The sequence below is a fragment of the Erythrolamprus reginae genome, chromosome 4 (genome assembly GCF_031021105.1).
Source record: "Erythrolamprus reginae isolate rEryReg1 chromosome 4, rEryReg1.hap1, whole genome shotgun sequence".
In the NCBI taxonomy this organism is placed as follows: domain Eukaryota; kingdom Metazoa; phylum Chordata; class Lepidosauria; order Squamata; family Dipsadidae; genus Erythrolamprus; species Erythrolamprus reginae.
In genome coordinates, this window is record NC_091953.1 from 77347702 (window position 1) to 77369854 (window position 22153).

The 22153-nt window shown below is 44.2% G+C and overlaps 1 protein-coding gene across 3 annotated transcripts in view; it reads right to left on the minus strand.

The window, feature by feature from the left end:
• POLA1 (DNA polymerase alpha 1, catalytic subunit) overlaps nucleotides 1-22153 on the minus strand; it is an 801468-nt gene that overhangs the window by 672814 nt on the left and 106501 nt on the right. For all 3 annotated transcript variants that reach the window (XM_070750673.1, XM_070750672.1, XM_070750674.1), the window contains exons 12-15: nucleotides 8268-8384; nucleotides 4232-4306; nucleotides 3555-3693; nucleotides 1160-1314 (exon numbers count right to left, since the gene is read on the minus strand). In XM_070750673.1, coding sequence (XP_070606774.1) covers nucleotides 1160-1314; nucleotides 3555-3693; nucleotides 4232-4306; nucleotides 8268-8384 — 486 coding nt within the window. The remainder of the gene's footprint in view (nucleotides 1-1159; nucleotides 1315-3554; nucleotides 3694-4231; nucleotides 4307-8267; nucleotides 8385-22153) is intronic.

Below are 22153 nucleotides of genomic sequence, written 5' to 3' on the forward strand. Positions count from 1 at the left end.
CGGGGCTTCTCAGCGGCCACCCAAACCCGAACTTTTGCCGAACTTCCAGGTTCGGCGTTCGGGAGGCTGCCGAGAAGCCCTGCCGCCCGGCTGTCGTCTTTTGAAACAGCCGGGGAGCTTCTCGGCGGCCTCCCAAACACCGAACCCGGAAGTTCGGGTTTGGCGTTCAGGTTCAGGAGGACGCTGAGAAGCCCCGCCGCCCGGCTGTTAGCTTTTCAAAAGAGCCGCGGAGCTGTGGGCCGGTCAGGAGGCTGGAAAGGAGGTGGGGAATCCCAATAGGGAATTCCAGGGGCGGAGCTTTGACATCACAAAGACATCCTTCCTGGAGTCCACGTTTCGGCCGGCCAGGAAGGACACCGAGAACCCCCCCGGTGGAAGTTCGGCAAAAGTTTGGGTTTGGCGTTCGGGTTTGGGAGGATGCCGAGAAGCCCCCCCCCCCCCCCAGCTGTTTCAAAAAGCGACAGCCAGCCGTTGGGGCTTCTCGGCGGCGGCGGCAGGTACGTAGGACGGAAAAGTTCGGAAGAAGAGGCAAAAAATTTCCGAACCCCAGGTTCATATCTTGGATTGTTCGTATGGCGAGGGGTTCGTATCATGAGGTACCACTGTACTTTGGCCACCTAATGAGAAGATGGAAAAGAGCCTAATGCTGGGAAAGATTGAGGGCAAAAGAAGAGGGTGACAGAGAATGAGGTGGCAGGATGGAGCAGCAATACTGAAGCAGTAGGCATGACCTTAAATGGACTCCAGATGGTAGAGGACAGGAAGGCCTGGAGGAATATTGTCCATGGGGTCACGATGGGTCAGACATAACTTCACAATTAACAACAACTATCAATATGTAAAGGAATCTGTATTCCTTTTAAAAAATGTTTTTCTTTTTTCTCCTTTGTTTTCTAATTTCCTACATTAACTAAAATATGTTGGTCTGTGAGTAGACTGTATATATTTTCTCCAAATAGATATGCAAAACCTCAAAAAGTTACTTATCATTAAGCCAGTTAAGAATAAAAGCTTCAGTGTCTTGTGTTCAAAAAAGGATAAGACTACATCAAAAATATGCTTCAAATGTAAAGGATATAAAAACAAACTTGCACAGCCACTATTTGTCAAATAGCGACAAAATTTTGTTTCTTCTCAACTCACAATATTCATAGCTTACCTCATTATGATGGGTTTTCATGTTCTGAATTGTTTTCATGGCAAGGGACATGATCACAAGAGGCGGTGGAGGAAGATCCTTCACCACATTAATTAAACCAGGTTTTAGTGCCATTAATTCCACTGTACACCAACTGACCGGCTGATTCAATAGCTCTGAAGTAACATAGAAGCCTTCTTTAGACATAAACAAAAGCATACTAACATTTCAATATGGTTAATGTAGTTATTTTGTTAAATAAAACTTTGCAGCAATAGTAATAGCAATAGCACTTAGACTTACAGGTGAAACTTGAAAAATTAGAATATCCTGCTAAAGTTCATTTATTTCAGTAATGCAACTTAAAAAGTGAAACGTAATATATGAGAGACTCATTACATGCAAGGCAAGATAGTTCAAGCCATGATTTGTCACAATTGTGATGATTATGGGGTGCAGCTCATAAAAACCGCAAAACCACCATCTCAGAAAATGAGAATATTAAGTGTGATCAATAAAGCAAGGATTGTACATAGAACAATATCGGACCTCTGAAAAGTATAAGCATGCATACCAAATCAACACAGACTGTAGAAACTTCACACTGGACTTCAAGCATCTTGCTGTGTATGTCTCTCCATTCTTCCTCTATACTCTGGCCCTTGGCTTCCAAATGAAATGCAAAAGTTTCCAGTCTGTATTAATTTGGGGAGCCATGTCATCTGCTGGTGTTGGTCCACTGTGCTACTAATACAGCCATCTACCAGGAGATTTTAGAGCACTCCATGCTTCTTTCCGCAGACGAGCTTTATGGGGATGCTGACTTCAATTTTCCAGCAGCGTTTAGCATCTACTCACACTATCAAAAACACCAAAATCTGTCTCAATGACGGTGGGATTACTGTGCTTGATTGGCCAGCAAACTCGCCTGAATCTATGGGGCATTGCCAAGGGAAAGATGAGAAACATAACCCCACAATCATCACAATTATGACAAATCACGACTTAAAATATCTTGCTCTCACTCATATATTACGTTTCACCTTTTAAGCTGCAGTACTGAACTAAATGAACTTTTGCACAATATTCAAATTTTTTGAGTGTCACTTGTATACACTGCTTCATAGTGCTTTACAGCCCTCTTTAAGTGGTTTACAATTAGCATATTGCCCCCAATAATCTGGGTCCTCATTTTACTGATCTCAGAAGGATGGAAGGCTAAGTCAACCTTGAGCCAGTCAGGACCAAACTCCTTGCTGTGGGCAGAGTCAGCCTGCAGTACTGCATTCTAACCACACTGAGCCACCACAGCTCTCTTGCAGTTTAATAATACAGTGATACCTCATCTTACGAATGCCTCTTCATACGAACTTTTTGAGATACGAACCGGTGGTTCAGGATTTTTTTGCCTCTTCTCACGAACCATTTTCATCTTACGAACCCTCGATTCTCTCCCGGCTGCTGCTGCTACAAGCAGCGGCCAAAACAAGCGATTTTAAGTTAGCAGGTTCTGATGATCGAAAAAGAACTGGAGCCAGGCTTTCCCGTGCAGGGTCTCCCCCCTTCCCCCATGCCATCTGCTAGAAAACGGCGTGTCCGAGGAGAGGAGCTCTCTGCTCCGGGTTGGGGGGTGGATAAAGCAATGCTAGCGGAGTGCTTGTATAGGCAGGGAAAGGGAGCCTATGGAGGAATAAATGGCATAGGGAGGTCTTGAAAACGATAGGATTCAGGAAAGCTGGAGCAATAAATGACAAGGGGGGTCCTGGAAACATCAGGATTTAGGAAAGCTTGAGCAATAAATGACATGAGGGGTTCCGGAAAATGTCAGGATTTAGGAAAGCTTGAGCAATATGCCATTTATTGCTCCAGCTTTCCTGAATCCTGATGTTTCCAGGACACCCCCCCCCCCATGCCATTTATTGCTTCACCCGCCCGCCCCCTTTCACTGCTCCTCCCCGCCCTCTGTTCGCCTCGCTCCTAAAGTTTTGTAGTTTCCTAATGGGCTTGCACACATTATTCGCTTTTCCATTGATTCCTATGGGAAACATTGTTTCATCTTACAAACTTTTCACCTTACAAACCTGGTCCCAGAACCAATTAAGTTCGTAAGATGAGGTATTACTGTATATTAGAAGAACTGGGGTCTGAAGTTTTCAAATATAACCCATATATTTATATTAATCCATTTTATGCATCTAAATTATATTACAGGTATCCATAAATAAAATAAATTTATATTTATAAAATAATGATTAAAAATATGAGCAGTACAAAATCTCTGACTGCTGTTAGATGGACAGCTTATCTGATCCAAAAAACGTACAGAGCAATCATATGCTGAGCACATTTTTCTTTTACATGTATCCTGAATGTCACATTTCATTTTATAGAGATATAATATATAAAAGGTTCATACGTGGATTTTTTATTTCCAGCCAACTTGGTCCTTTAATCTTCCTGCTAATTAATAGGAGCTCTAGACTTGAGGTGTTTGTTCCAAATACATGAGAAAATGTCTCTCCTTTCAGATCTTGTGGTAGTCGACAATATTCAGCCTGAGAATTGAAATATTAAAGTATTTTAGGATTAAACAGAACTTTGCTAAACTGACCATTTTCTACACTTTGTACAAAAGAGGCAAATAATAAAACTCACTATACCAAGGGGGAAGAAATGCTTTAAATCAAAAACCCCTAATCAATGCATGTTATGCTGTAAAAAATATTCAGGTACGTATGAAAATACAAAATAGACTAATGAATTTGGAAGACTGTCAACAGAGTGACAATTAATGACTTATGAATAGAATAGAATAGAATAGAATTTTTATGGGCCAATTGTGATTGGACACACAAGCAATTTGTCCAATCACACTTATTTATGACTAGTTATGTTTCTGAATCCAATGAACTCTGATATATCATTGAAGAAATTGTAATATAATGCAATAAATGGACTCAAGTTATTTCAAGTTATTTCAATCATAAAATTACTGTATTTTTTAAAAATTACATGTATACACATATGCACTAATGCAGTTGATGTTTCTTCAACCATGGTTCCATATACCATTTTATACTGCAATTTACTTACCGAGTACCTAACTTCTAAGTAGTCAGATTTTGCAGGAACATCTGGTATCTCAAAAGCATAATTCTTTTCCACTTTCTACAAAAAATATTTTGTTAAAAAAAGATATACATCATATATCATATCATATATATCATATATATCACTGATATATTCTGATTAGCATATTTCTTTTTTCTAAAATATTTACTCTGTTTTAAGTTTTAAAATCTGTAATGTGAAATCCGTTTTATAATACAGATCTCTTTCTTTAAATATAACCTGAAGATTGCATAATTGTTTAATTCTTATATACAGGCACATCTGCCTATATTCTCAGGAAGGCTTCTGACTATGTTAGAAATTGTCTAATACCCACAACTAGGACTACCAGGACTGCCTTCACTAAGCTGTATGGTCATGTGATATTTCATACTTTGCTTAGCAGTGGAAATTCTGGTTCCAATTATAAACATTCAGCTAGAACTACCTACGACCAAACTTAAAATAGGATTTATAAATCAAAACAGATGTAGAAACTGGGGATGGGAGAAAATGATCACTCATTTATTTCCAAATCCTTAAAGTTATCAGTTATGAAGTTGAAAATATAACATCTAAATTGGTCCATTATATCTAACAATTCACTATTTCTACTAAGAGACACAATGCTTATTTTTCCTGTAGCCCTGTATTCGTATACCAAACAGAATGAAATTATCAATTTATATTCTACTTAGATATACATTAAAGGAACAATATATAATATGCCTGGAAGTTGTTTTTTTAATCCTATATTTCATATACAGTGGTACCTCATGATACCAACTTAATTGGTTCCAGGAGGAGGTTCGTAAGGTGAAAAGTTCGTAAGACAAAACAATGTTTCCCATAGGAATCAATGTAAAAGCAAATAATGCGTGCAAATCCTTCAGGAAAATCCCAAACTTTAGAAGGGAGGCGAACAGAGGGCAGGGAGGAGCAGCTAAAGGGGGCGGGTGGAAGAAGCAAGGTTAGGCTAAAGGGGAGTGGGAAGGAAGAAAGGCAAGGGGGGGGGGGTTCTTTCTTCAAAAGACACTCTTTTAGTGCCTGCAAGCACACTGTTCTCCTACTTTTTTAAATGCAAACTCTTTCCCCCTCCAAGCCGCCCCTCCCTTTTCTTTCTTCAAGACACTCTTTCAGTGCCTGCAAGCACGCTGTTCTACTTTTGTTAATGCAGTCTTTCCCCCTCCAAGCCGCCCCTCCCTTTTCTTTCTTCAAAAGACACTCTTTCAGTGCCTCTGCAAGCACGCTGTTCTCTGCAAAGTCTTTCCCCCTCCAAGCCGCCCCTCCCTTTTCTTTCTTCAAAAGACACTCTTTCAGTGCCTCTGCAAGCACGCTGTTCTCTGCAAAGTCTTTCCCCCTCCAAGCCACCCCTCCCTTTTCTTTCTTCAAAAGACACCCTTTCAGTGCCTGCAAGCACGCTGTTCTCCTACTTTTGTTAATGCGAAGTCTTTCCCCCTCCAAGCCACCCCTCCCTTTTCTTTCTTCAAAAAAGGGGGGGAAAGAAAACCCTTCATCTCAGCAGCAACGGCTTGGGTTCATAAGGTGAAAATAGTTCGGAATAAGAGGCAAAAAAATCTTAAACACCGGGTTCATATCTTGAAAAATTCGTTAGAAGAGGCGTTTGTAAGATGAGGTACCACTGTAGTTCCAATATAATAAAGAATAATTCAGCAAGCAATGAAACTAGATTCCCAGTACTAAGGCATCTTTCAGCTTTCAAAGAAAAGGCATAAAGTATTTACTAAAAGAAAAATAATATGTAAATAAGAACTAGAGCAGGGGTCCCCAAATGTTTTACACAGGGGGCCAGTTCACTGTACCTCAGACTGTTGGAGGGCTGGACTATAAAAAAACCCCTGCGGTTTGCCGCCGCCTTGAGGGAGGAGAAGGAGGTGAAGTGGAGCAAGTCCCCAACTCCTTGCCGAGTTTTCTCTTTCTTTCTCTCTCTCTCTCACTTTCTTTCTCTCTCACACTCATTTTCTTTGTATCTCTCCCTCTTCCTTTCTCTCCCTCTCTATTCCTTTCTTTCTCTCTTTTGCTGTCCCTCTTTCTCTCTCTTGTTTTCTTTCTCTGATTCTCTTTCTATCTCTCCCTCTTCCTTTCTCTCTATCTCTCCCTCTTTCTTTCTCTTTCTGTTTCTTTCTTTCTCTGTCCCTCTTTCTCTCTCTTGCTTTCTTTCTCTCTCTCTTGATTTCTTCCTCTCTCTCCCTCACTCTATCTCTCCCTCTCTATCTCTCCCTTTCTTTCTCTCTCTCTCTCTGTCCCTCTATCTCTTGCTTTCTTTCTCTCTCACTGTTTCTCTTGTTTTCTTTCTCTCTCTCTCTCTCACTCACTATCTTTCTCTCTCTCTTTTTCTCTCTGTCCCTCTCACTTGATTTTTTCTCTCACTCACTATCTCTCCCTCTTCCTCTATCTATCTCTCCCTTTCTTCCTCTCTCTCTCTGTCCCTCTCTCTTTCTTTCTTTCTTTCTTTCTTTCTTTCTCTTTCTTTCTCTCTGTCCCTCTCACTTGATTTTTCTCTCACGCTTTCTCTCTTGCTTTCCTTCTCTCTCTTGTTCTCTCTCTTGCTATCTCTATTTCTCTCTCCCCCCTCTCTTGCTCTCTCTTTTTCTCACTTTCTCTCTCCTTCTTTCTTTCTATCTCACTCTCTGTCTGTTGATCTCTCTCACACACACTTTCTTTCCCTCTCTCTCTCTTGTTCACTCTTTCTCTCTTCCTTACCTCTCTGCGGAGGATGGGGGCGGGGAGACATGGCACCAGCACATCCGCAACAGGCAGGGGCGGGGGCAGCCACGTCTCCCTTCTCCCACTGCCTATGTCTACCGCCGGCACCTCCCGCCAAGTCGGCGGCCGGTGATGCAGGTTTCTTGGGTGGGAGCTGACACTTCCCTCCGGGCAGCCCAGCCAGGCGGCCGTAGAAAGTGCAATAATCTCTGCACTTTCTATAGTCGCCTGGCTGGGCTGCCCAGAGGGAGTGGCAGCTCCCGCCTGAGGGACCTGCAGTGACAGCCACCGGCGGTAGATATAGGTGGGAGAAGGAAAGGGAGCCATGGCCGCAGCTGCTTCCCCGCCCCCCCGCCCCGCCGCAGATGGCCGTGTGCCGAGCATCTCGATTGTGGCCTCTCCGCCCCCATCCACCAGCCAGCCCGCCTGGCGTGCAGCGGGCAATCTTGGCACCAGCATTCGCGGCGGGCAGGCGCAGCTCTTTCTTTCACCCACCGCCGTCGCCTCCAGCCAAGCCAGCAGCAGTCGTCGCAAGTTCCTCGGGCGGGTTCTGCCACTTTCTAATAATCTCTGCACTTTCTGCCCAGAGGGAGGGGCAGCTCCCACCCAAGGAACCTGCGGCGATGGCTGCCGGCAGGAGAAGGAAAGGGAGCCACGGCCGCCCTCGCCGGCTGCGGATGGGCAGGTGCCGAGCCTCTCGGTTGTGGCCTCTCCGCCCCCATCCCCCTGCCAGCTGACGAGGGGACGGGGAGTGCGCGCACGCACGCAACATTCAGAATAAGAAAAACCTTCGCCATTCAAAAAAACAAAAACTTTAGCCGGCCTTGCACTTTCGTCGCTCCCCGCCCCAAACTCCAACGCCCGGCTCCATGTAAAATCTCGTGTGCTGCTGCGGGCTGGATAAATTGCCTCAGTGGGACGCATTCAGTCCGCAGGCCGTAGTTTGGGGACCGCTGAACTAGAGCAATACATGTACATCAGAAACTACAGTATATTCATTTTTCTTTTTACATGTTTCATTTAGAAAGTGTGGAGAGGGAATGAGATGTGCCCTAGATATTCTTGTCAATTTTTTTTTCAAAAATGTGCTATATTCCATAAATAAGAAAGATCCATTTTAATATCTCATGATAAACAGCCTCACATCTATCAAATTTATGCTTCAGTAAAATAATTATTTATTAATACTTCTTTCTTTAAATGAATATTCCTCCACATGGAGAATGAAAAAAGAATCTGATTTCCATGCTTCGGAGCATATGATTTGGAAGTGACAGAATGTTTAACAAACCTTGGATTTGAATTTCATAATCTTGTATTTCTCTGCAATCTGTTCATTAAATTCTTGATAGATGTCCATCATAGTCACAGGAATCACTGTTTCTTTTTCAGAAATTAATTCAATTCGCTTTAAGAAGAATTTTTACAATCATTGCAATACCAATGTATGTTTCAAGATTACAGTAAATCAAGTATTTCTCCAAAATATAAATAGTTAGTTTTCTTCAGGTAATCTACCAGAAAACTGTTTTCTGGATTCAGTAAATCAGAATTAGCATCGTAGACTCAGACTACAGCTATTATTGTTTTAATATATCTACTTTGCTATTTAATCCAATATGAATTATTTGGGTTGCTTATTGTATAACATAGACTTAATTAGATAAAAGAACAATTTAGCACTCAGCTGTCATAAAGCCAGAAGGAAAAGAAAAATAAATAAATAGCTGGATTAGAAAAACAAGGTTTACCCAAAGCATCTAGGCTAGGCTTGTAGGTTGTGAAAGCAGTGAGATGGTACTAAAAAGCCTATGTATTATTTCAAACGACTTAAAATAAAATATAAGAGCAGCAATTTAGATTGGAATCATAGTACTCCGAAGTGCTTTTTGATTTTTATTCATTATGGTCTCATGTTATACTGTATATGTACTTACCTACTGATTATATTAATCTGATTGCGCATGTGCCGAAGGTTTTTCTAGGCACTCTGCCTCGAGCTCCGTGATGATTTACTATGTAAAGGGAAATTTCTCTCTCAAAATACTATAAATCCTTCTTGAAGAAAAACAGAGGGAAAGAGAATCCACAGGACATCAAAGAGAATCTAAAGATTTATGGTTTTAAGCAAAGACGGAGATTCTTTCGCTATAATGAAGTGAGGGATAAAGTGAGTACAATAAATTTTAAAATGATGGAAGGTGGTGACTCGAGCCTCGAGAAAATCGGGGGGGGGGGGGGAAATGGATAGACTGTTAGAAATTGTTGCAGGATTTGAACAGAGATTTATTACAGTGGAGTCAGCACTGGGAAATTTGGCTTCAGATGTAAAATTAGTTAAAAAAGAGACTGATGTAACTACTGGAAAAATTCAGAAAGTTGAAAAACAAGTTAAGGATCTGGAAGAGACTATTAAACAAATGAATTACAGAATTGCTAATCTGGAGGACCATCAAAGAAGAAGAAATTTATGTCTGTGTGGGTTTAGATCAGATTTTGCTTCAGGTTCAAATTTAAATGAAGCAGTGACTGGTTGGATTAATAAGCAAGGTGCCCAAGTTGGTTCTGATGATATAATATGTGTCCATTGGGCTGCCCGACGTAGAAACAGGGAGAGGCAAAGACACATTGTTATAGCTTTGGTCAGTAAGAAAAAAGTGAAGATCGTTTACAAGTTCTTAAAAAGTTGTGCCAGCCTTAAACAAGATGGGACTGAGATAAGAGTTCTCAGGGATCTCTCTTGGGAAACCTTGAGAGTGAGAGCTGCCTCACGCCCAATTTCAAGCCGTTTATGTCAAAGTGGAAAAAGATTTACTTGGGGGTTTCCAGCTGCTATTTTGGTGTTCCAAGAAAATAAGATGTACAGGGCACGTACACTGGTACAGGGAAAGGCATTATTGGATCAACTGAGGATCAGGTTTGAAGAAGGAGCACAAGCAGCTGTGGATGAGACAAAAGAAGCAGAAGAAGGAGATGATATTTTCAGGGGTCGTAGTATTCCAGATGAGGAGGAAAGACAAACAGAGGAGCAGCTGAAGGAGTTAAACGGACAGCTGGAGGCCATCAGAAGGGAGCAGAGGAAAGCAGGAGCTCAGCATGAGAAGAAAGCGAAAAAGTGACCTGTTACATTTAAACAGACTTAATATGGTGGATCTTCATGCATATATTCCAAATAGAAATACATATTATTCAGCAATATATCATACATTTAGCTGCATTGATTATATATTAATGAATAGGGGGGGAAATATACAAGTTAAAAAAGTAGATATCCCACTCTCTAAAGTTGGATTCTAATAACCCCCCTGGCTATACCTGAAACAGGTACATCATTTTGGGAACTATCATCATTTTTAATGCTCTTATTTTAGCCATTCTCCTTACCTTTTTTTTCTTTCCAACTCCTCATTTGTTTCAACATTTTCCTCCATATTAGTCTGTAATTCACCTCCTCGATTTTTGCTGGATTTCTCAATAACCAAATTCCCAAATTTTTAATTTTCTTTAATCCTAACTTCAACCCTGATTCTTTCCTAATTTCTATCTGCTCTCTCGGACCTTTTTTTAAACACATAATCTCTGATTTTTCCATATTCACCGACAATCCCAAGTCCTATTTAAACTCTTGTAAAATATTTCTTATACCTTTGATCATCTCCATCGGGGTCTGGGTCAATATAATTGCATCATCTGCAAATAAGTTTAATTTCATTTCTAATTCCCCTATTTTATATCCTGCCCAAGTGTTACCTTGTCTTATCTTATTAGCTAATATCTCTATTGCTATTACAAATAACTTTGGAGATAAAGGACATCCCTGCTTGGTGCCGTTTAATATTTTAATTCTCTGCGTTCTTTGTCCATTCACCCTTATATACCCTTCATTCCCTTTATAAATCTCTTTTATACTTCACAAAATTTATCCCCTATATTCAGTTCCTTCCATAAATTATATAAATAGCTATGGTTAACTTTATCAAAAGCTTTATAAATATCTAATTTCAAAATTCCCAATTTCTTTTAGTAATGGTAGCATGGTGGATCACATTTATTACGTTTCTAATCGGTTCACTTATTTTCCTTCCCTTCACAAATCCATATTGAGCCTCTTCAATTATTTTTGGTAAAATATTTTCTAGTCTATTTGCCAATATTTTCACAAATACTTTATAATCTTGATTTGCCAAACTGATAGGACGGTAGGACTCAGGTTGTCTTAAATCTCAATCCATCTTCGGGATAGTAATACAGGGTCCGACTCACGAGGGGGGACACAAACCCGACATGGTATTCCTCCCTGAGCAATTGAGTAATGGTCTGAGACTAACGGGCTTAGAAGTGTTGCCTTTGTCATAGTCAGACCATTTTCTACTACGGCTTGACTTCCTGGCTCCAATCCTTCCCCTCAGGGAGGCGGAACCAATTAAGTTGTTCTGCCCCAGACGCCTGATGGACCCAGAGGGCTTTCAGAAGGCGCTTGGGGTTATTCCAGATACACTCATCCACAGTTCAGTGGAGTCCCTTGCTGAGGCCTGGAACAAGGCTGCAGCGGGGGCTCTTGACCGGATTGCTCCGTTGTGACCTCTCCGTGGCACTAGACCCCGTAGAGCTCCATGGTTCAACGAGGAGCTACGGGAGTTGAAACGCCCGAAGAGTCGTCTAGAGAAGCGATGGAGGAAGAGTAAGTCTGAATCCAACCGAACACTTGTAAGAGCTTTTATTAAGACTTACAAAGTGGCGCTCAAGGCGGCAAGATGCACGTATCATGCCACCTTGATTGCATCAGCGGAATCCCGCCCGGTTGCTCTGTTTAAGGTGACCCGCTCCCTTCTTAACCAGGGGGGAGTTGGGGAGCCCTTACAGAGTAGTGCTGAGGATTTTAATAAGTTTTTCGCTGATAAAATCGCTCGGATCCGGGCAGACCTCGACTCCAATTGGAAAACAGAGTCGACTGACAATGAGTCAGTTGAGGTGACTGGGGCCTGTACTTGTCCACCTCTCTGGGAAGAGTTTGATCTGGTGACACCTGATGAAGTGGACAAGGCCATTGGAGCTGTGAGTTCCGCTACCTGTTTGCTGGATCCGTGTCCCTCCTGGCTGGTTTCGGCCAACAGGGAGGTGACACGGAGCTGGATCCAGGAGATTGTCAACGCTTCTTTGGGGAGGGGTTCCTTTCCGGAACCCTACAAGGAGGCACTTGTGTGCCCCCTCCTCAAGAATCCTTCCCTGGACCCAGCCATTCTCAACAACTATCGCCCAGTCTCCAACCTTCCCTTTATGGGGAAGGTTGTTGAGAAGGTGGTGGCGCTCCAGCTCCAGCAGTCCTTGGAAGAAGCCGATTATCTAGGCCCTCAGCAGTCAGGATTCAGGCCTGGCTACAGCATGGAAACTGCTTTGGTTGCGCTGATGGATGATCTCTGGCGGGCCCAGGACAGGGCTTTATCCTCTGTCCTGGTGCTTCTTGACCTCTCAGCAGCTTTCGATACCATCGACCATGGTATCCTTCTGCGCCGGCATTGTTCTTCAGTGGTACTCCTCCTACCTCTCCGGTCGGTCGCAGTCGGTGTTAGTGGGGGGTCAGAGGTCGACCTCTAGGTTGCTCCCTTGTGAGGTACCTCAGGGGTCGGTCCTCCCCCCCCCCCCCGCTATTTAATAACTACATGAAACCGCTGGGTGAGATCATCCAAGGGCATGGGGTGAGGTATCATCAGTATGCAGATGATACCCAGCTCTACATCTCCACCCATTGTCCAGTCAGTGAAGCAGTGGAAGTGATGTGCCAGTGCCTGGAGGCTGTTGAGGTCTGGATGGGTGTCAACAGACTCAAACTCAACCCTGATAAGACGGAGTGGCTGTGGGTTTTGCCTCCCAAGGACAATTCTATCTGTCCGTCCATCACCCTGGGGGAAGAGTCATTGATCCCCTCAGAGAGGGTCCGCAACTTGGGCGTCCTCCTCGATCCACAGCTCACATGAGAGAAACATCTTTCAGCTGTGGCAAGGGGGGCGTTTGCCCAGGTTCGCCTGGTGCACCAGTTGCGGCCCTATTTGGCCTGGAGTCACTGCTCACAGTCACTCATGCCCTCATCACCTCGAGGCTCGACTACTGCAATGTTCTCTACATGGGGCTACCTTTGAAAAGTGTTCGGAAACTTCAGATCGTGCAGAATGCAGCTGCAAGAGTAGTCATGAGCTTCCCCAAATATGCCCATGTTACAGCAACACTCCGCGGTCTGCATTGGTTGCCGATTGGTTTCCGGTCACAATTCAAAGTGTTGGTTATGACCTAAAAAGCCCTACATGGCACCGGACCAGATTATCTCAGGGACCGCCTTCTGCTGCATGAATCCCAGCGACCAGTTAGGTCCCATAGAGTGGGCCTTCTCCAGGTCCTGTCAACTAAACAATGTCGTTTGGCGGGACCCAGGGGAAGAGCCTTCTCTGTGGCGGCCCTGGCCCTTTGGAACCAACTCCCCTCAGAGATTAGAATTGCCCCCACCCTCTTCGCCTTTCGTAAACTTCTTAAAACCCACCTCTGCCATCAGGCATGGGGGAACTGAGATATTCTTTCCCCCTAGGCCTTCACAATTTACGCATGGTATGTCTGTATGTATGTTTGGTTTTTATAATAAGGGTTTGTTTAGTTATTTTACTATTGGATTGGATTGTTACATGCTGTTTTTATCATTGTTGTTAGCCGCCCGAGTCTACCGAGAGGGGCGGCATATAAATCCAATAAATAAATAAAATAAATAAATAAATAGTAACAATCTAAAAGCTTCCATGTCTGCGGGATATCATGATTTAATAATATATTATTAAACAGTTTCCCCAAATGAGGAAACAATACATTCATATAAGTTTTATAAAATTCCCCTGTAAACCCATCCGGGCCCGGTGCCTTTGGCTTGTTTTAACCCTTTAATTACTCTAGCAATTTCGTCTTGTGTATATTCTGCATTCAATATTTGTTTATCTTCTTCACTTACTATTTTCCCACTATTGAGGACTCCTAACTTAACCTGCTCCTCTTTATACAAATCCTCATAATATTTTCTCATTGTTTTCTGTAGCTGCTCTTTACCATATCTAACCTCTCCAGTAGAGTCTCTCAATGCTAATATACATGATTTTTCTTTCCTCTTCTTCAAATATCTTGCCATTTGCTGCATTGATTTTGTCCCCCAACTCAATGTTTTTTGTCTTATCGTCATTCTCATCTTATTCCATTGGATCTCATCATACACCATCAATTGTTTCTTTTTCAATTTCAATAAGCTATTCCAATCTCTACTTTTACTTAATCTTATCTGGTCTTGTATCAAATCTATTTCCCTTATCTTCATTTCCCTTTCTCTACCCCACCTCTTCCTAATATCTGCTTCCATACATATACATTGTCCCCTCATATAGACCTTACATGCATCCCACACAATTGATTGTTTAATATCACTTAAATCATTAATTCTAAAATATTCACATAACTCTGTAATTTATCTTTATCTTGTTCACTAGCAGTTACAACTGCATTATATCTCCAGATTCTTTGATTGCGTTCCTGACCTATTTCCAGTTCTGCCAATAGTGGGGCATGATCTGATAACCAAATACTTTTAATATCTACTTTTTTAACTTGTATATTTCCCCCCTATTCATTAATATATAATCAATCCAACTAAATATATGATATCTTGCTGAATAATATGTACTTCTATTTGGAATATATGCATGAAGATCCACCATATTAAGTCTGTTTAAATGTAACATCCTACTGTTTCCAATCCCATTTGTTAATTGCATATTAAAATCTCCTGCCAAAAAAGTTGAGCCCTCCATAAAGTTATCTAACTTCTATAAATTGTTTTGTTTTTGTATTCGGGGCACAAATTGCTGCTAATGTCAACTTCTTTTAATTAATTTCCCTTTAACAAATAACCACCTCCCTTCTCTATCTTTCTGAACTCCAACCTCTTCAAAAGAAACCCTCTGATGAATAAGAATCGCCATACCTCTATGATTTTGCATTCCTCGAGATTCATATACCCATTTCAAATTTCTATCATTAATCAATTTATCCCTTCCTCCCCTTCTTTTATGTGTTTCTGCCAAAATCATAATGTCCACCTTATGTTGCTTACCCATCCTCAATATCCTGAAACGTTTCAAATCTGATCCCAAACCATTCACATTTCAAACCATTATATTACACTTAATCATAATACACCAAAATAACCCTTTCACCCTCTTGTTTTGCTCTTGATTTAATTTTTCCCCCTTCCTTACCCGTCACCCCCCCAATGTGCCTCCCCCCATGCTCCCCCCCCCCAAAAGGGGTGAGGACAAGAAAAATCCTTGTCCAGTCATGAGGTACATTCTCTTGATTGCGTTCCCACATTACTGAGCTCCACTTTCAACCACTCTTAAATGTAATTAAAGAGAAAATATTCTCCTCCAACCCTCCCTTATCCATTTAGATAATTCCTTCTTTAACTTTTTAAACTTTTTTTTTAACTTCCTTTACCATTTTCCCTTCTCCCCCCAACAAGAATACACTACATTCCAAAAACATCTCCGAAATGGGGGGCCCTACAAAGTCACTTTTTCACTTTCTTCTCACACTGAGATCTTGTTTTCCTCTGCTCCCTTCTGATGGCCTCCACCTGTCCGGTTAACTCCTTCAGCTGCTCCTCTCTTTGTCTTTCCTCCTTGTCTGGAGTACTACGACTGCTGAAAAAATCTTCTCCTTCTGATTCTTTTGTCTCACCCAATGCTCCTTGTGCTTCACTTTCTTCAAATCCAATCCCCAGTTGATCCAATAATGTCTTTCCCTCTTCCAATGAACGTACCCTGTACATCTTATTTTCTTGGAACACCAAAATAGCAGCTGGAAACCCCCAAGTAAACCTTTTTTCTGACATAAAAGGCTTGAAATTGGGGGTAAGGCCGTTCTTGCTCTCAAGTTTCCCAAGAGAGACCTCTCAGAACTCTTATCTCATTCCCATCTTGTTTAAGGCTGGCACTTTTCAAAAGCTTGTAGACAATCTCAGCTTTTTTCTCACTGGCCAAAGCCATAACAATGTCTCTTTGCCTCTCCCTGTTTCTACGTGGGGCAGCCCAATGGACACGTATGGTATCATCAGAACTGACTTGGGCACCTTGCTTATTCATTCAACCAGTTACTACTTCATTTAAATTCGAGCCTGAAGCAAAGTCTGATCTAAACCCACGCAGACGTAAATTTCTTTTCCTTTGACGATCCTCCAGATTAGTAATTCATAGAAACATAGAAGACTCATGGCAGAAAAAGACTTCATGATCCATCTAGCCTGCCCTTATTCTATTGTTTGTATTTTATCTTAGGATGGATATATATTTATCCCTGGCATGTGTAAATTCAGTTACTGTGGATTTACCAACCACATCTGCTGGAAGTTTGTTCCAAGCATCTACTACTCTTTCAATAAAATATTTTCTCATATTGCTTTTGATCTTTCCCCCAACTAACTTCAGATTGTGTCCCCTTGTTCTTGTGTTCACTTTCCTCCTGAACCTTATTTAACCCTTCGACATATTTAAATATTTCAATCATGTCCCCCCTTTTCCTCCTGTCCTCCAGACTATACAGATTGAGTTCATTAAGTCTTTCCTGATACGTTTTATGCTTAAGACCTTCCACCATTCTTGTAGCCCATCTTTGGACCCGTTCAACTTTGTCAATATCTTTTTGTAGATGAGGTCTCCAGAACTGAACACAGTATTCCAAATGTGGTCTCACCAGCGCTCTATATAGCGGGATCACAATCTCCCTCTTCCTGCTTGTTATACCTCTAGCTATGCAGCCAAGCATCCTACTTGCTTTTCCTAACGCCCGACCACACTGCTCACCCATTTTGAGACTGTCAGAAATCACTACCCCTAAATCCTTCTCTTCTGAAGTTTTTGCTAACACTGAACTGCCAATACAATACTCAGATTGAGGATTCCTTTTCCCCAAGTGCATTATTTTACATTTGGAAACATTAAACTGCAGTTTCCATTGATTTAAACATTTATCCAGTAAAGCTAAATCATTTACCATATTACAGACGCCTCCAGGAATATCAACCCTATTGCACACTTTAGAGTCATCGGCAAGTAGGCAAACCTTCCCTACCAAATCTTCCCCTATGTCACTCACAAACATATTAAAAAGAATAGGACCCAAAACAATCCCTTGTGGCACACCACTTGTAACATGCCTCTGCTCAGAATACTCGCCATTAACAATACCTCTCTGATGTCTATGCTTCAGCCAGCTGCAAATCCACTGAACTATCCAGGGATTAAGTCCAATCTTCACTAATTTATCTATCAGCTCTTTATGTGGAACCGTATCAAAGGCTTTGCTGAAGTCCAGATAGGCAATATCCACGGCACCACCTTCATCCAACACCTTTGTGACATAGTCAAAGAAATCAATGAGATTAGTCTGACATGATTTGCCTTCAGTAAAGCCATGCTGATTTGGGTCCAATAAGTTATTGTTTTTTAGGTGCTGATTTATCCTCTTTTTGAGTAGAGTCTCCATCATTTTAACTATAACTGATGTCAAGGTAACTAGCCTGTAGTTACCAGCTTCTTCTCTACTGCCCTTCTTGTGGATAGGCACAACACTGGCCATTCTTCAATCCTCAGGAACATCTCCTGTTAACAGGGATTGGTTAAACAAATCAGTCAGGGGGATAGCAATGACAAATCTGAGTTCTTTAAGAACTCTGGAGTGGATGCCATCTGAACCCATTGCCTTATTTATCTTTGATCGTTCAAGTTCTTCTAAGACATCGGCTTCTAAGATCACTGGAGCTGAATCCGTACAGCTGGAAGCAATGCTATATCCATCTATAGTATTATATTGTAAGGTGTCTTTTGAGAAAACTGAACAGAAGTAGCTATTGAAAAGGTCAGCGGTCTCCTTATTCCCATCAATGCCGAAGCGGTGCAAAGTTATCCTGTCTCTCCACCTCCTCCCCCTGCGGCCGCCTTCCCAAAGGAGCCTTCTGGCTGCCAGGGGGTGGGGTTAGCTTTGTGCCGGGGGAGCGGGAGCTGCCACCCGAGCGCTCTTGCCCAGCGGGAGGCGAAGCACTGGGGTGGGGGGTGGGGCTGTCGGGACACCCCCACCCCAGCACTTTGAATCCCACCGGCCAAGAGCACTCGGGCAGAAGCTTCCCCCTCATCGCCTGTGTCTGGCAGAAGCTTCTGCCCGAGTGCTCTTGGCCGGCGGGATTCAAAGTGCTGGGGTGGGAGGTGTCCCGACAGAAACGGGCTCCGAAGCGGCGCAAAGTTATCCTGTCTCTCCACCTCCTCCCCCTGCGGCCGCCTTCCCAAAGGAGCCTTCTGGCTGCCCAGGGGGCGGAGTTAGCTTTGTGCCAGGGGAGCGGGGGCTGACACCCGAGCGCTCTTGCCCAGCGGGAGGCGAAGCACTGGGGTGGGGGGTAGGGCTGTCAGGACACCCCCCCACCCCAGCACTTTGAATCCCGCCGGTCAAGAGCATTCAGGCAGAAGCTTCCCCCTCATCGCCCGTGTCTGGCAGAAGCTTCTGCCCGAGTGCTCTTGGCCGGCGGGATTCAAAGTGCTGGGGTGGGAGGTGTCCCAACAGCCCCACCCCCACCCCAGTGCTTCGCCTCCCGATGGGCAAGAGCGCTCGGGTGGCAGCCCCCGCTCCCTCGGCACAAAGCTAACCCCACCCCCTGGGCAGCCAGAAGGCTCCTTTGGGAAGGCGGCCGCAGGGGGAGGAGGTGGAGAGACAGGATAACTTTGCACCGCTTCGGAGCCCGTTTCTTTCCTGTTGCCACTATCTTCTTGAAGGTTTTCCCAACGAAGCGCTGCGCTGGGCTCCGAAATGGCGCAAAGTTCTCCCTGCCTCCTCTGCTGCCACCTTCCCCAAGGAGCCTCCCAACCGCAGAGGAGGCAGGGAGAGCTTTGCGCCACTTCAGAGCCCAGCGCAGCGCTTCGTTGGGAAAACCTTCAAGAAGATAGTGGCAGCAGGAAAGAAACGGGCTCCGAAGCGGCGCAAAGTTATCCTGTCCCTCCACCTCCTCCCCCTGCGGCCGCCTTCCCAAAGGAGCCTTCTGGCTGCCCAGGGGGCGGGGTTAGTTTTGTGCCGGGGGAGCGGGGGCTGCCACCCGAGCGCTCTTGCCCATCGGGAGGCGAAGCACTGGGGTGGGGGTGGGGCTGTCGGGACACCTCCCACCTCAGCACTTTGAATCCCGCCGGCCAAGAGCACTCGGGCAGAAGCTTCTGCCAGACACGGGCGATGAGGGGGAAGCTTCTGCCCGAATGCTCTTGGCCGGCGGGATTCAAAGTGCTGGGGTGGGAGGTGTCCCGACAGCCCCACCCCCACCCCAAAGATCTTCCCGTCTGCAGAGGCTGGCTGAGCCGGAAGATCGCAGCGCGCGTTGCCTGCGCTGGCGAGGGAAGCCAAGCCGGGAGCGATCTTCCGGCTCAGCCAGCCTCAGCGGATCAAGCCCGGCCCGGCAGCTGCCTTCCGTCACTGAGCCTCGCCGGCCGGGAAGATCACAGCACGCGTTGCCTGCGGGGGCGAGGGAAGCCAAGCCGGGAGCGGCGGCGACGCTGCTCCGGTTGCCTGGTCCTCTCCTGCCTCCCACGCTGATGTTCCCCGCTGCGTCGGGCGCCGCCAGCCCCGAGTCGGACGCACCCGCCCCGCAGCGCCCAGCCGCTGCCCGCCCCGTCCTAACCGGAGCCTGAGCCGGGTCCAATCGGTCGCGCCTCCTCGCCCGCCGCCCGCCCAGGATGCAGACCTGCTGCCTCTCTCCGAGCCCGCCGCCGGCCCGATCCTGCGCCTCCTGCTTCCCCCCCCCAGCCAAAAATACAAATGCGGTCACCCGCGGAGCAATGAGAAGCTGAAGCCGCTGGCGGTTTCAAACTCCCGCTGCTCCACGCTGCTCCGCCCTGCCTGTCATGCGGCGGCAGACCCTCTTTGTGTTTTTCGCTGAGGGGGGGAGCAGGAGGACCTTCCTGACTCCCTCCCCCAGCGCTGGACCTCCAGCCAAAAACCCAAAGCGGCCTCCCAACCTGCCGCTGCCGCCGCCCGGCTGTTACCTTTTAAACAGCCTCCCGAAGTCGAACGCCAAACCCGAACTTCCGGGTTCGGCTTCGGAAGGCTGCTGGGAAGCCCCCCAGCTGTTTTAAAAGGCGACAGCCGGGCTGCGGGGTTTCCCAGTAGCCTCCAGAATGCCGAACCCGGAAGTTCGGGTTTGGCGTTCGTAAGACGGAAAAAGTTCGTAAGAAGAGGCAAAAATTTCCTCAACCCCGGGTTCGTATCTCGGGTTGTTCGTAAGACGAGGGGTTCGTATCTCGGGTTGTTCGTAAGACGAGGGGTTCGTATCTTGAGGTACCACTATATTCCAAATGTGGTCTCACCAGCATTCTATATAGTGGGATCATAATCTCCCTCTTCCTGCTTGTTATACCTCTAGCTATGCAGCCAAGCATCCTACTTGCTTTCCCTACCGCCTGACTGCACTGTTCACCCATTTTGAGACTGTCAGAAATCACTACCCCTAAATCCTTTTCTTTTGAAGTATTTGCCAACACTGAACTGCCAATACAATACTCGGATTGAGGATTCCTTTTCCCCAAGTGCATTATTTTACATTTGGAAACATTAAACTGCAGTTTCCATTGCTTAGACCATTTATCTAGTAAAGCTAAATCATTTACCATATTACAGACGCCTCCAGGAATATCAACCCTATTGCACACTTTAGAGTCATCGGCAAATAGGCAAACCTTCCCTACCAAACCTTCCCCTATGTCACTCACAAATATATTAAAAAGAATAGGACCCAGAACAGATCCTTGTGGCACACCGCTTGTAACCTGACTCTGCTCAGAATACTCGCCATTAATAATAACTCTCTGATGTCTACGCTTCAGCCAGCTGCAAATCCATTGAACTATCCAGGGATTAAGTCCAATCTTCACTAATTTATCTATCAGCTCCTTATGTGGAACCGTATCAAAGGCTTTGCTGAAGTCCAGGTAGGCAATATCCACGGCACCACCTTCATCCAACACCTTTGTGACATAGTCAAAGAAATCAATGAGATTAATCCATTATTTAAATATTCCCCCATTGCATTAAAATTTGTTTTTCTGAAATCCAATACTTTGGTTGCAGTATAGGATTGCTCACGATCAGTTTTTACATCAAACCACAAACATAGATGGTCACTGCAACCTAAATTTTCTCCCACCTTAACCTCTGAAACCCAATTCCCATTCGTAAAGACTAAATCTAGAATATTCTCCCCTCTAGTCGGTGTCTTAACCAGCTGTGCCAGAGCTGCTCCTGTTCAGGCCTCTACTATATTCTTACTTTTGCATGTAAGGGCACTGGGGATATTCCAGTCAACATCAGGCATCACCCATAACCACAATATCTCCCTTTCCTGCCATTTGGGTAATTTCATCCACCATCTTGTTGTCATATTCCTCCAATTGCCCTGGAGGCCTATAGATCACCCCAATTCTAATGACAGAACCTTCTTTATTTTGCATGCAAACCTAGAGAGTCTCCAGATGTTTACATGTATAGTATTTTGAATTAGTGTTGTTTTTAGACTTTCCTTAACATAAATGGCTACTCCACCTCCCCTTCTCTCTATTCTATCCTTCCTATACAGTGTATATCCTGGTATGGATATTTCCCATTCATTAGAATCCTTAAACCATGTGTCAGTAATGGCAACCAGATCCAAATTATCTCTAGATATCATGGCCATTAACTCACAGAGCTTGTTGCTCAAGCTTCGAGCATTCGTGCACATTACCCGAAGAACATTATTTTCATTCTGTAATTCATTTGTTTAATAATCTCTTCCTGATCCTTAGCTTGTTTTTCAACCTTCTGAATTCTTTGAGTAGCTACATCAGCCTCTTTCTTAACTAATTTTACATCTGAAGCAAGATTTCCCAGTACTGACTCCACTGTAATAAATCTCTGCTCAAATCCTGAAACCATTTCTAACAATTTATCTAACTTTGATTCGATTTTCCCGAGGCTCGACTCACCACCTTCCGCCATTTTAAAATTTATTGTACTCACATCGTTATAGCGAAAGAATCTCCGTCTTTGCTTAAAACCATAAATCTTTAGATTCTCTTTGAACGTCTGTGA